Here is a 15,014-nt window from a genome sequence, read left to right as displayed (position 1 = left end):
GTCACTATGTAGAATGTCTTGTATTATGTGTCAGGGTTAGGCAGCTACATGCTATGACTGGAATTTTCAGCTAAACTTGAAATCACACGTCTTTTATTTGGACTACGAGACACATTGGATTGGAAAGTCGTGACAATGCTAAAGAAGCCTAAAGTATTATCCAACCATGCTCTCCAGACTGAACAAAAGGATACCAGTAATCTTGTCATTTTGTTGTTGATTTAATTTGCAGACTGGTTGCACAACTGGGGCAATGTTTCAGGAGCACCAGCCTGAATAAAGTCCAAACAGATTAAAGGTTGTTTAGTTTTTAGATCCATGCTGATAAAGTGGAGCCACAAATAGCTCTGTCTGGGTAACAACTTTGCTGACACATTGGAAAACTGATAATGAAACTGAAAACAGCACAGTGATGCACTGAAATCTACTTTTTAGGCCTTGTAATGTAAGTAAAATGTGTGGTGCAGCAAACTGATTGCATTAGGACGTGTTCAAGATTATTTTTCCGGGTTTCTGACGTCAGTTTGGCGAAGTTAGCCCTGATTGGATTGTTTGCTAATGAATTCATTTGATGTGATTTATTTCAACTGACTAACCAAAACTAAAAAAAAAATAATAACAATGCGATAAAAACATATTTTTACTACATAAATGGGGTAGAAAGCGCAGTATCAACGTACCGAGAATAAAAAAATTACCAATTTTTCTCGAGTTTTCCACGGGCGGTGTTGTGCCAAAGAAAACCATCAACTGCTACCTGTAGCTGTCCCTGATCACGTGACGCGGGTGCGAGCTTCAGCCGCCGCTGATTGGTCGCGCTGCGGTTGGTCACATGCGCGTGCTTCTGTTTAGTTTCACTTCCGCACTCCGCTTGAGTGTAGCGTGTTAGCATCGTAAATAGCACTTAACACAAAGGAAAGGACGCCTTTTACTTCACCGGGCCAGAAAAACAACTAAACTAAATCTATTTTTCTATCCTCCGCGCTGCCTATTTTTTTCTTGCGTAATAAAACATTGGTTTTGATGCTAGTTAAGTCAACCAGGAAGTAACATTAGCGTCGCGTTAGGAGTCACCATCTGCAACTTAACTGTCTGGCTACGTTACAGACAGTTAGTTGGTGTTAAACAGTTATAAATACCCGCATTTTCACTAATTTACAGTGAAAGAAGTCATGCAGGTAGGTGGGCAGTATTTGGCAAACGTTGAAGTTTTTCCAAAGTGTCACTAATTATCTGACTCGTTGGGGAAACTTGTTTTTCTTGTAGAACCAGACGTTTTAATTACACGGATTAGTATAAGATAGATAACTCGTTTCGCAGCTTAGGTCTCACTCACAAGATTAGACGTTTTCCTAATTGTCATTAAGCACTGAGACTCGTGAAGGTTTGTTTGATGGATATATATGCTTCTTTGTGTGTTGAAGAAGTGGCTAAACTCAGGAGAGGATAAGTGTGTTTAATCAAACTGCTTGGTTGGACCTATTTAATGCAGAAGAGGCTCAAATCTTCTGTTATATTGTATATTAACTATATGTAAGAGAACATGAATTTTGAGAAACACATCATGCAGGTGAAAATGTTAAAAAAAAAAGTAACACATCAATGCAAATATCAAGCTAAAGTTAAGATGTCTAAAAGACCATATTATCCTCCAACTAACAATTTATGAAACATATCAATGACTACTGTAACTTCCAGAGAATATAATGACACATTTAAGTTCCTTATTTGTTCAGTCAGCTGGCATCTCCAATTCTTCATAAGTTGTCAAAATTGTCTCCTGCTGACTTTCTTCTATCAGGGCCCAAAATGACCGGTTTATTGTTGGGAACATTACCGTTAAATATGTTGTGATTGTTATGTTTGTGACGTTCTTATAATGGCTCTCCCCCCTCAAATATTTGTTCCAGCTGTTCAGCGTACCCAGGCGAGGTTACGTCTCGCTGCAGACCTCCTTGGTTCTGCTGGTTCTGTGCGGGAGTGGCGTGTTTGCTGGCAACGGCACCAAGAGCTGCAAACTGTCCATTGAGAACCAGTCAGAAAGGAAAGTCCTTGATCGACTCGAGCCACTTGCCAACAAGAAGTAAGAGACTTCCGAGTTTTATGTAATCCTGCTCCATTCATAGCAACAGTTGTCAGTAGTTCATAAATATGTAATCAAACCATAACAAATTATTTCTGTGATTTCCTCTATTTTCAGCCTTGTGTTAAATGTTAACTGGAATTTATCCTTATGTTGACAGCTTTACAGCCGACATCACGGATGATAAAGACAGCTACACATATGTGTTCCAGTTGTGTGGAGATGCAGGGGGTGTTCCAAAAGCTGGAGTTATCCAAGTGAACAAGAAAGACAAGAAGAAAACAGTGATCGGCTTCTATAACACAACACAGGCCATTGGAGGCAGTGAGTCTTTGTAAAACATTAGTTTTTTTCTTAGTTTAACTTTATTTCATGTTTTCAGTCTAATAATTAGCTGTCTTGGAATGCAGAATTGCATCACATTTATAGACATATTGTGAACATTTGAAGTTTGCATTTGATCTTGGGGTCTAATTTGAGACTTTTCTTTTTCCTGCCCTTTCAGGTGACTGGGTGATGTTGATCTACGGTGGTGGTGAGAAATATGACAGTCACTGCAACGGCGAACAAAGGAAAGCTATGATCATGATCTCCTGCAGCAAGGATGTAGATGTAGGTAAAACAAATGCACACAGTTTTCACTCCCCCAGATTTGTGTTAAAATGAAATTTCTCGGGAAACTTTGAAAGGCAAACGCTTGTTATGGTGACATGTTGATTCAGGTCTGTGAAGATGAAATTCAATCCAGAGTACCTCTCTGAGTCAGGTTTCTGTAGGCCTTACAGGTGAAGTTCAGATCTATCGAAGTGGGGTTCTTCGGTGAGATCCTAAAAAAACGAATAATCTTTGAACGGCCTCGGTTTGGAGAAATAGTTTAATTCGGAGCAGATTAATGAGCTAATAACTAGCGAGGCTGAAATCAGCCGCAATCCTAAAACATCTCCAGTCTTTAAACAAATCACAGAAGTTATTAGTTGTTACTGATATTTCCACAAAATCTTATTTCAAAAGATTTAATGCTTATCACATATCTGGAATTATAAAATATTGTCACTTACAATTATAACACAGATAAATGTCAGTGAGAAACTTGCACCAACATGCTCATTACCACGCCACTTTCTGCTTCATGAGATTTTTTATTTGTTTCTTCTCAACGTGTATTTTGTGATAACCCAGAATCAAGATGCATTTTCTTGGTTGTGTTTTCTTGTTGTTTGTTTATTTTTTTTCTCTTTTTTTGTCTTGCTCTTAGAGTAAGTTAGAAGTCATCTTGGAGGACAGAGAAAGAGGAAATAACTGCTTTTATCTCTTCGAGATGGACTCCAGTGCAGTCTGTCCTCCTGTTCAGTCCCAGCTCAGTGCTGGCTCCATAATACTCATCATGTACGTACAGAGAGTCTGTAAATGCACAAGAGCTCTTCAAGTCAGACCACATGGTGCAGTTAAAAAAAAAAGGGGGTGATCATAAGCTCTTTTCTTTCAGAGGTTTCTGTCTCTTGGCTGTTTACCTCATCGGAGGTTTCCTCTACCAGCGGCTGATCGTCGGAGCAAAAGGGATGGAGCAGTTCCCAAATTATGCTTTTTGGGTGGAAGTCGGAAACCTAACAGCGGTAATTTTAATCTAATCGAAAACAACTGAAATGGGGAATCAGTCTTTTTTTTTTTCTCAAATTCATGATAAACTGTATTGCTTTCTCACAGGATGGCTGTGACTTTGTGTGCCGGTCAAAAAATCGAGAGGAGCCTTCAGCTTACAGAGGAAGAGAAGTGACCACAAACACCGTCGAGGAGGAGCCAGAGGAGAGAGACGACCACTTACTACCCATGTGACCTCAGTACATCAGACACTAGACAGAAATTTTCACTGTGTGATGCAGATTACTCTTTTAAAGCTTTGACGAAGTTACTGGTCTGTTTTCCTTACCTGGTTTAGGTCACTTCCTGCTTGTGTTCTATAGACTCGTGCTTATAGAAGGAAGACATTTACACACAGAGCAGCCTGACTCGTCTCTTCTTACCCGAACCATTACGTTCACTTGTTTGACTTCAAACAAATCAGTGATTTACTTAAATTTAGACAGAATAGGAAGTGTTTCATAAAAAATCTGGCAACAAAAGGGAGGAGTTATATTAAATTTTTATGTGAGGTAAAATCGGTGATGTCTTTTTCATCTCTTTCTGCTTCTAATGATGGTTGCTTTGTGTTTGTGTAGGTTGCTTTAAGCTGTTCACGCTGAAGTACTGCTTGCTGCAGGTTTCGTAACACCAAAGTGTTTTTGCTTGTGCACATCGGCTTTAATCCGTTTGTTTTCTTTATAGATCTATGAATGTAAAAAAACCAACCCCTTCGAAGTACAGCAGCTGTGTTTACAGCCTTGTTGCACAAGTAGAAAGAGTTGCAAAAACCAAAGCTTATGTGATTTTTTTTTTTTTCTTTCCTTTATTCATTCTTTCAAATGTTTTTACTTTATCCTCTTAAATGGTTACAGAACCCATCTTTCCCTACAGGCACACCCAAAACTTAAAAGCAAAGCATCCGTCTTCAATTTAAAACAACAGTTTCTTTTCACAATAATGGTGAAAAATGTTCATATATGAATTTTCTATTCAGAAATCCTTCATTATATATGGAATACTGTTTAAATTTGTATTTTCATAAAAGAAATGACCATTAGACGCAATCCACCAGTGGTCCTAATTCTTCAACTATGTAATATTGAATAGAAGAGTAAATAAATGCTTCATGTGAAAACGTGAAACTGGGGCACGTATACCAACTGTATTCTCTGTAGACTCGCGCTCGACCCAGATTTCCTGCTGCTGTGTTACTCTTCTGCTGTAAAAACAGTGACAGTACTTTCTGACCGTCTTCTGTGTTAATATAACATAGTTGTATAATGTTAGTTTTGAAGATATCATTCATAAAAAGTACAATATTTTTTGCCTAAAGCTCAATGTAAATATTGGAAAGAACTAAACTGTTTTTGAATTTGATGGAGAAAGTTTCTGTTTCGTTAACTTTATCTATAATGATCAATCTAAGTTTGTTTATTTTCATTTCTTCTGTATCACGTTTGTTCACTAAAGTTGACTTTTTTTTTTGCTTAGGTTATTAAATTATCACCTGAATTATCTGGTGGAAATGCTCTCACTTTTGCTTTAACTAAATAGAAATGTATCCGGGTTGTTTTACTGTGAAAATAGCGTGCAAAAGTCTTGAGCCATCTCTAATTTTCTTTTAAATATTCTGCTTCTGAGGAGCAAGACTTTCCAAAAATATCGAAATGGTTACTGTTGTTCTTAGGCTTCTTTATTTTGCTTTTTTTTTTTTTGTTGTTGGTTTATGGAGATTGCTGCTGCTTTTGTTTTTCTTTTATTAATTTGCTTACCTGTTAGAACTTTACCATTCTCAGCTTTCCTAACCTTTGAATTGTTAAATCATAAATAAGGATCTAAAACTGAAGGAGAAATTGTTGTGTGTACACGTTCCAGACAACGTGAGAGTCTGTTTTGAAATAAACCTCTTGGCAGAGTACCGATCTGTTACAAAGGCGCATTTTTCTTTCTATGTATTTAGTTACATATTTTTAAAAATGATCAACAGAGTCCTTCCCAAAGAGTTGCTGTCTTTCAGTAGGTCCATCAATTAAAGGGATGCATCTCTGATAACTCGTGTGAAGTCTTTGGTGCATTTCTTCCTGATCCTTTTTTATCCTTTATTTCTTGTCCTGCCATACCTTTTGTCTTTATGCTTCTCAGTATATTTTCTGAGAACAGACTGCACAAAATGCTGAGTTACTTTTACAGGTCAAGACTACTTAGAACATTTACTGGAAAGTCTCAAAAAACAAATTGTAAAGAAATAAGGTGAAGCTCAGGACTTTGCACAAAAAATGTATATTTGGCTTAAAACTGATTACAAGTCATGGACCTTTTCTGATTCTAATGAACTATAAAACTCATTGGGCTGGTTTTGCAGACAACAATGCTGTTAGAGCTGCTTGAACTCCCAAGTCTTTTCCACAATCTTATCCTAAAATAGTCGCAGATTTAGTCTGTTCTGTATTAAATGAAGCCAATTGCAAGAAGGTGGATCAGAGCTACTCTGCAACTAAATTGAAGCTTAAAATAATCCTTCAAAGAGGCAGGTTTAATTTCTGTGTAGTATTGTTTGGGAAAGGGAGCACTGACGGTTTGGCATGATGGAGTATTTGGAATATCTAAATGAAGACCACTATACACTACAGAGGCCAGCCAGGAGAGCGCTTGTGGCTAGGAGGAATCATAAATCAGTAAACATTCTGAGAATGTTTTTGTGTGTTTAAAGAAAATGCACTGGGAATAATTCCTTTCCTTGAGCCTAGACTTTCCTCTCTGAATCAAAGATAAAGACCCATACCCAGACCGCTCCAAGTTCTGACCACTTAAACTTATTTAACAGTTTAGCTGTGAACAGTCTTGCTAAATATTGATTTTTTGATATCTCTGGATTGTGCTGGAGTAGACTTTATGCAGTGGTCTGACACATCAACCTATGATCAATAATAATAATATTAATGTGTTAAAAGACTACTTAGGTTTATCAGAACAATGGCTTAATAGACGTGCTGAACTCGGAGCAAATAAAAAGGTCCAACAATTTGTTTTTGACTTATTTTTGTTTATTTATTTAACATTATTTTGAAATGACTTTTTAAAATCACAGTTCCAGCTCTTTCACTTCCGGTGTTGCGCAAAGGTAAGAAATTGTGGCCCGCGCGCACATAGCAGGAAAAGCAGAACCCACGATGCAAACAAACAACACTCACAATAAATTAAAACGTAGTCATTAATTTTGTCTTTTCCTAATTTTTATGTGCGTGCTCACAAGACACGGGGGACAAAATCCTACGGGGATACGCTAGTCGCAACACCGGCACATTCCTTTAGCTTCTGTCCCGTCGGATCTCAATTCGGTGTTGCCAGATATACAATAACTGTCGTATTTATACAATAATTTTAGGGTCCATATGATAAGTAGATTTTATAAAGCCGAAGTATACAATAATTTCGGTGCAGCTAAAAAAAGCTTTGTTTTTATTCACATGAACCTCCTCTAAGCATATACGATAATTTGGGTCAAAATACCACAACTTTAAAGCTTCAGCACGATATTTCGTCCTTTCCTATCTGGCAACCCAGGCTCGGTTGTGCCAACAGGGCCCGCTAGCTCCCACCGGCGGACAAGCATCAACAAAAAAAAAATAGAAACACTCGAAGGGGGCGGGGTTTCACTGGGCAAAAATCTTCAAAGTGTCGTTGTTACTAGTAAAAAAAGAGAAAAAAATAACAAAAAAAACAAGACCACCGAAGTCAGTTAATTCATTTTAACCGTAAAAGGGACAGGCAAATCCAAGAAGTGGTAAGCACGTAACTAAAACAAGAAAGGTACTGGCGTGTTACAAGAGTTACAGTTAGTAGTTTTCTGTCTGTGGAGAGCAGCTAACGTTGCTAAGTAGTTAGCCTGTGTTAAACTTAGTTGTGCAGTTTCCTAATTTTTAACTGCGTTTTAATGCTTGAACCCAACAAAAGAAAACATAGCTGCAAACACTGAGATGTTTGCACCAACAACAACCGTGCCAGCTTACAGATTTTAAGAATATGTTAATGAGTAATAACTAAGTAGCAACACTGGTAGCAACACAGTTAGCCACCTATGAAAAAAAAAGATGGTTTCTTTGATGTTTTGAACTTTTCCCTCCATGTTTTCCCCCGAATAACCCACATATACTGATGGCTGCTTTACTAATGAAAATACTTGAGTGCTCCTGTGTTTTGTTTTATTTTAATTTTTTTTTTAATCTTGACATTTGTTGAGGCGGTGTAAAAGCTTGTTAGATGCACCTTTGTTCACTGCGTAAAGAGCTTTGATGAAGAATCACCCACATCATCATCCTCTCTGTGAAATCTCTGCAAGACTTTAAGTAACCTTAGACGTTTCACACCAGTTTTTCCCTGCTTGAAACCATTAAACCAGATGTGGTGTTAAAAACTAGTGTTATTTATTTGAATAAGTTTGTGAGTGGCATCAATAATAAAACTTTATGAAACTAATACAACCCCAATACCCCCCAAAAAGTTGGTTAAGTTGTGTAAAATATAAACTAAAAACAGAGAGTGATGATTTGCAAATCTAATTAATCCACAGTTTATTTATGCTGGTGCATAGTAAACATACTAAATGTTAAAACAACAAAAAACATTTTAAATTTTATGGTAGCAACACATGACAAAAAATGGGACAGCTGTAGTATTGCAATCAATAAACAGCTAGAAGAGAATTTGGCAAAATAACTTAAAGGTTCAACAGTCTGTAAAAACTGTCTGAATATAGTGGAGTAATTTTTGGACAGAAAATTGGGAAGACTTTGAATATGTCATAGTCTACAGTTTGTAATATCATCAAAAGATTAAGAGAATCTGGAGAAATCTCTGAGCTCAAAGGACAAAAGGCTTAAAGTCAATGCATTAAAAACAGTGCTGTGCCGTCCACAAATGCTGCTTAAAGCTCTATTATCCAGAGAAGACCCAGGACTGCTAAACAGCTAGAATCCAACATCAAACAAGAATGGAACAACATTCCCTCCAAAACCTCCAGCAGCTGCAGGAGATGCACGCTGTGAAACATCGCCCTGTCCCAACGTTATGAGATGACTGCTGTCATAACATTCAAAATTACCTTAGTTTTTCCTAAGGAAAATGTTTTTTTTGTTTTCTTAGTTTCAATATTTGATATATTTACTCTGCTCTCTTGTAAATAAAATATGGATTTATGAGATTTGCAAATCATTAGCTTCTGTTTTTATTAACATTTTACACAACATCCTGAATTATTTCGGATTGGTATTGTATTAAAACAAATAAAGTTATGAATTAGGAGTTTTTGTGACAACTTCTGGTCAGTTTTTATTTTTGTCTGTTTGTTTTTCAAATTTTAATAGTGTGGAGCAACAAACATGGATGCAAGTGAAGACCAAAATGCAAACGGCACCAATGGAAATCCTCAGACAAGTGGGAACTCCCGCGCGCCCCAGATAGCCCAAATGTCCTTATGTGAAAGACAAGCTGTGCAGGCTCTCCAGGCGCTGCAAAGACAACCTAATGCAGCTCAGTACTTCCAGCAGCTCATGCTGCAGCAGCAGATCAATAATGTCCAGCTCAACACCCTGGCTGCTGTGCAACAGGTAACCAACATTATGACAAAAACTTGAAGCCACAGCAGTAACTTTGAAGCAAACCCGTGAAGTCTAATCTTTCATTTCGCTCTTCAAACCAGGCCACGCTTGCAGCGAGTCGCCAGTCCAACACGGCAGGTCATAGCATGTCCCAAGTTCCCACCACTGTAAGTTTATATGTTGTTAAATGATGCATCAAATAACCTTATTAAGCAGGTTTTATTATAATTGATCATTTAATTTTTTTTTTATTTCTGCAGGTTAACTTAAGCACTACATCTGCAGGTGGTACGATGACCAGTCCTCGTCCACATGGTCCAGTTACCTCTGCAGCAACAACAGCTCTCAACCAGTCAGTGCTGCTGGGTGGAAACTCAGCAGGGCAGGGCCAGATGTATTTTAGAGTGAGTTCAAAACAAATGCATTAGGGTTGGTCTCTCCTGATAGTGTTAACTACATGTATGCAGTGCAGGTAGATTGATTTTCTGCAGAGCAACTCTGTTGTTGACGAATTGTGTTACAGTCAAAAGCACGGCAACAGGAACAATTATTGAGCAGTTTTCTCTAAAATATCAGCAGTATGTAACATTCGGGTTTAAGTAACTGGACTGTGGACCCTGCTTAAATTTAACTGGGCTGCTCTTTGCTTAGGTGAACCGCTCTCTTAGAGCTCCACTTGCCTCTCAGCTCATTTTCATGCCTGGTGGGACAACAGCGACGGTGGCAGCTGTTGCTCAGACACAACAGCAGCAGCAGCAACAGCATGAATCTGCTGCCACCAAGGCAAGCGTCCAGTCTGACAGTGATCAGGTTTGACTGCAGCTATTTCAACACCGTTCTACAGTCCGTGACACTGATGCTTTGAGAAAACTCTTCGACTACATTTGATCATTTCATTTCATGTTTTTCTTTTTGTATATTTCCTAGGTGCAGAACCTGGCTCTACACTGTGCTTCCACCCACAAATCAGCTGCTGTCAAATCTGAGATTTCTGATCGGAAAGACGCTGCCAGTTTTTCCCTCTCTCAGCAGCAGCAGACTTTCCCTCAAACAGCTCAGCAGCAGCAAGTGCAACCACAACAACAGCCACAGATGGCCAAAAACAACTTTAATCAACAGTCTTCCTCTAATTCTATGACTGTGAAGGCTGGAAATCAGTCCCCCATGACTGTCACTCCTTCTGCCTCTGTGGCGCCTTCCTCCTCCTCCTCATCTCCTGCACTTCCTCTGTCTCAGCTCCTCCTGAGCTCCTCTGCTGCTCCTGTCATCTTGGTGCCCTCGTCGAATGTAACTACCTCCACCCAGGGCTATCCAATCGGCTCGGTGGCTCCAAAGACCAACATTAACACTCAGACTCTGGTGGTGCACCCCGTACCTCAGGCCAGCGCTAACATGGAGAAAGGTCCCGTTCCAATCCAACCCAAGACAGCTCAGGGACACCGCCTACCCATTCAGCTGTCGCCCCGAAACCCACCTCCCATTCTCCCCGCCCCGCCAAGCAACAGCCAGGCCGCCGCGGGGGGGCACAACCCTCGCCACATCCCTGTACAGCTGGTGGGAGCCAGGCAAGGCTTGGCAGGGAACGCCCAAGCTGTGGCTCTGACCCAGACGCGAAGCAGCACAGCCCAGGAGAGCCCATCCGGAGGGACCAGCAACAACACAGCTGTGGTAAGATCAGGGTACAGAGCTCACACTAACTTCCTGGTGACACACAGTAGGATTTCTAACAATGTAGGTGTTTATTGTTTTGTTACCCCACACGTCATCAGACAAAACCAGCTGCTGGCTCGCTGAAGAGAAAATCTGAATGCGATGCACCAAACGACATGGCAGAATCAGATTCTGCACCCATGAAAGATTGTGCTCCTCCTTTATCTCCAGCCCCCACGAAGGACTCAGGTATGTCCTTCAGTCAACTTCAAATCAAACCAAAAAAACGTTTTCAACGTGAGTTTAGAAAATGTGATTGTAGCTCTACAAAACAGCTGAAAATCAAATAAATACTAGATTTATTTTTATATTTTTTTTATTATTTTGGCAGCTCCTCCGGTGGAATCTATATTCTCGTCTCCTCCGACCCTGTCTTTGCCTCCGCCCTTGTCCAGAATTGGACACGGGGACAAAGACAGAGTGCCAGTTCCCCAGGCGGTGGTCAAACCTCAGGTTCTCACTCACCTCATCGAGGGATTTGTGATTCAAGAAGGAGCCGAACCCTTCCCTGTAAGTGCACGCTTTCATTGCTACACACAGAAGTTCAAAGTATGAAACTGAATGACGGCGCCTCAACTTTGAGCTCGTATTTGCTGCGTCAGGTTGCCGGGTTCCTCAAAGACAGAGATTTTGCCCTGGTTGGCCGCACAGAGAATGGACCCCCGTGTAAGAGCAGCTTTATTGGTTTATTTATCAAGTGTGATAACTCCAAAACAACAAACCTGTTCGGGTCAGTGCTCTGAGTGTGTTTTTTTTTTGGTTTATCTCGTTCACAGTGTTGAAATGCGAGTACTGCGGATGCCTCGCTCCAGCCAGCCAGTTCAGGGGATCCAAGAGGTTCTGTTCTAATACCTGCGCCAAAAGGTACAGCTTTCTTTACAAAAAGACATAACTGTTGGTTGTTTTGCACGGGTTTATTAAAACTCTGTACCTACTGATGCAGACCTGTGTGTTAGCTTTGATTAGAAACCTGCCAGCTTTTTATGCTTCAGACTAAAAGCAAGAGAGCAGCTGGGTTGATGTGATTTTGGTTTCCTCAGATGTCGTTTTTGTGTGTAATCAGTTACAATGAAAGCCAAAATAGCAAAGTAGAAGCATAAATTAGGATCAAAATGAAATAGAAATGTAACATTTTTCAATTTGCAGGTATAACGTGAGCTGCAGCCAGCACTACAAGAGCAGCAGAGGGCGAAGTGGCGCGGGGCTGCCGCCACGTCCGGCGGCCACAGAGAGCTCTGCACGACGCAAGGCTTCGTCTCGCAAGAGCAGTTCTAACACCACCTACAGTAAAATATCAAACAAGCATCTTTCTGTCAAGGTGAGACCTGTACTTTAACTATGATCGACAAATCCTGTGAAGCTGATGGCTTTTCACTGGTAGTAGTTTATTATAACTAAACACATTTCTTAAAGGTACTCATTGCAATATCATGAAGACCAGTTAAAACAAAAGTCATAAAGAAATAAATAAAAACAAATTTGTAACCGGATGCCAATTACCACGTGTGTTTGTTTAGTTAAGGAAACAGCTGAAGTGACTGAAAATAAGTCTACAACAGCGACATCCATGGAAGAGCAGTTTGGGATGAAGAATTCTGACATTTTTTATGTATTTTAACATGTTTATGCTTTGATTTATTGAGTAAAGTAGATGTGTCAAGTCTGGTGTACACCACTACAATGGATGGTGTACACCAGTGGTGTCCAGTCCTGGTCCTTTTGGGGGATTACCATCCTGCAGGTTTTAGATGTTTCCCTGCTCTTCAGCAGGTCTTCAAGTTCATCAGAAGCCCGTTTGTCACTCAGTCATTCAAATCAGGTGTGTCAAAGCAGAGAAACACCTAAAACATGCAGGATAGTGGCCCTCCAGGACCTGGATTGCACACGAAAGACAAGAAGTGGCAAGATTCTCACTGGGCGCCAACCCTCATCTGGCCTAATCCAATCCACTAGGCGACCTCTAAGCATATCCTGGACTGAAGATGAAGTAAGATTCGACTTTTCAAAGTTCTGAGCGTTCGACTGGAGCTGAAAAAACATTGAAATGCTGAGTTCCGTTGTTATGGTGCTCCACCGCCATGCCTAAACCCCTAAATTTTATTCCTGACAGCTGTCCTGCTCGTTCTTCCTCTTTTCATCATTGGCAGACTCCCTCTTATATTTCCACCGAAACGTCTCCTCCGAGATTCTACGCTTGTCTGGTTCCGCCGTATTTGTTTGCCTGCACAGACCTGCCTAATGTAGGTCGATGGCTCAAGCTTCCAGGTGGTTTCTGACAGATTCACCCGTGTGCTTTGTTCACGTTGAGCTCATACCTGCGTTTCAGAATTGCACATCAGTATTTCTGGAAAACTGCCGGAGTAAATTCAATAAAACTGCACAGTTTGATATAGTTCAGGATAACCTTTTTTAAGTTTGATTTATAGCTTGCAGTGAGTAGCTTTAAAGCTGTAGATGCACCACAGCACCAACAGTGTATCTAACTAACCCTCTGTTTCTCTGAGTTTGACAGAACCACAACCAATCAGATTCATAAATCAGAGACAAACCTGTAGCTTCCAGAGCTGGATGCTGGTTTATTTGAGCATTTGTGTTTTGGAAATAGATGGATTGTTTGCAGCACAAGATGAGTCTTCATGTGAATCTCACCATAATTCAGCTGCCCTTGTGGCTTCTTTTAACTCCACACAAACTATAGAAATCAAAGGGATTAGTTTTAGTTGGTTTTAAATCTTGTCCAGAATAATAATAATAATAAAAGTAGTTATTTGACATTGTGTTTTGATCTCTGCTGTCTCGATGTAGTGTAACTCAGAGTCCAGCCGCTCGGAAGACGTATCCAGCGACGGGGAGGAAGAGGAGGACGACTCCCCCTCTCTGTCCCCGTCCTCCTCCTCGCGCTCCTGCTCCAGAGCCGAGCACAGCGCCCCTCAGTCTGACAGCTCAGCTCCACTCGAAGGAGCCAACTTTCTCTCCGCCACTCCCGCTCAGTGGAGCGTGGAAGAAGTCTGCAAGTTCATCTCCTCCCTTCAAGGTCGGCGGTCAGATCAGACTCCGGTTCGGGTCGTTTTCGGCGCATCTTCGTCTCTTGGCTGATCGTGTCTTCTCGTCCTTTTCTGCTGTTCTCAGGTTGTGAGGAGCTGGCTGCCCAGTTTCTGTCACAGGAAATAGACGGCCAGGCTCTGCTGCTGCTGCGGGAGGACCATCTAATCTCCACCATGAATATCAAACTGGGTCCGGCTCTGAAGATCTGTGCCTCGATCAACAGTCTGCGCGAGTAAGGGCCGCGTTTCTTCCTCGTGTCTCGTTGAAATGAACACTCGGACTCTAAAAACTGAAAGTCTTGAAGACGGTAGGGATGCATTAGTTTTAATCCAAATAAAGGTGCTCCATCAGTCATTTTGATACGTACTGATGGACACTGAATGTGCAACTGTTGCATCCTGGTTTCTGTTAGCGGATCTCTTCAGTGTCTTTTTTTGTTTTTTTGTCACTGTGAATGTAGATTTGTCTCCTGGCTCAAACCGTTCACCTGTTAGGAGCAAAAAGAAATACACTGCCTTCGAACAGTGCTTTAACTTTAGTCTTATGGTCTGAAGTGAGATCAGTTCCATATCTCTGTTTAGTCTTTTATTTTGTGTTTTTGTAGATGTTCAACCTGGGCTCACACCCAAAATGACACTCATAAAGCCTGGTGTTTTCTTTTTTTTAGTTCTCATAAACAGTCACTGAAAGTTTTAGTTTTATACTTTTCCATTTTTTATAGCACAAAGAAAGATATTTTTTCACGACAGCGATGTAGATTTATTTAGCTTGTCCACCTGGAAACAGGTGTTTCTCGAGCTTTACTCTCTCTCGGGCCGCGGCGGTCCTCTCTGTACGTGCAGAACTATCAATAAACACTGCAGCTTTCTAGAACTGCATCCGTGTGCTTCTAACTGCGAAAAATGAAAAAAAGGTCCATTCCGGGCTCGTGGCAGTTCCGTGTTTTTTATTCCCATTTG

General features: G+C 40.6%; 2 protein-coding genes across 4 annotated transcripts; both read left to right on the top strand.

The window, feature by feature from the left end:
- The first annotated feature begins 834 nt into the window (after nt 1-834).
- On the top strand, nt 835-5,632 carry m6pr (mannose-6-phosphate receptor (cation dependent)). Its single transcript, XM_017415457.3, has 7 exons — nt 835-1,178; nt 1,911-2,083; nt 2,244-2,407; nt 2,589-2,695; nt 3,339-3,469; nt 3,570-3,696; nt 3,788-5,632. The coding sequence occupies exons 1-7, from the start codon at nt 1,173-1,175 to the stop codon at nt 3,914-3,916; spliced, it is 837 nt and encodes a 278-aa protein (XP_017270946.1). The 5' UTR covers nt 835-1,172; the 3' UTR covers nt 3,917-5,632.
- Nucleotides 5,633-7,350: 1,718 nt separating this feature from the next.
- phc1 (polyhomeotic homolog 1) lies at nt 7,351-14,925 on the top strand. 3 transcript variants are annotated; one of them, XM_017415367.3, is made up of 13 exons: nt 7,351-7,513; nt 9,067-9,309; nt 9,402-9,467; nt 9,561-9,704; nt 9,952-10,110; nt 10,228-10,968; nt 11,070-11,199; nt 11,342-11,520; nt 11,613-11,676; nt 11,787-11,874; nt 12,157-12,328; nt 13,816-14,044; nt 14,140-14,925. In XM_017415367.3, the coding sequence occupies exons 2-13, from the start codon at nt 9,082-9,084 to the stop codon at nt 14,289-14,291; spliced, it is 2,352 nt and encodes a 783-aa protein (XP_017270856.1). In that variant the 5' UTR covers nt 7,351-7,513; nt 9,067-9,081; the 3' UTR covers nt 14,292-14,925. The 3 variants fall into 3 exon arrangements, with proteins under 3 accessions (XP_017270856.1, XP_024861535.1, XP_017270854.1); XM_025005767.2 differs by having other exon boundaries at nt 7,353-7,487; nt 9,952-10,083; XM_017415365.3 differs by having other exon boundaries at nt 7,353-7,487.
- Nucleotides 14,926-15,014: the final 89 nt, after the last annotated feature.

This window comes from Kryptolebias marmoratus, linkage group LG16 (genome assembly GCF_001649575.2).
Source record: "Kryptolebias marmoratus isolate JLee-2015 linkage group LG16, ASM164957v2, whole genome shotgun sequence".
Lineage (NCBI taxonomy): Eukaryota > Metazoa > Chordata > Actinopteri > Cyprinodontiformes > Rivulidae > Kryptolebias > Kryptolebias marmoratus.
This window is presented reverse-complemented; position numbering and strand designations above follow the sequence as displayed.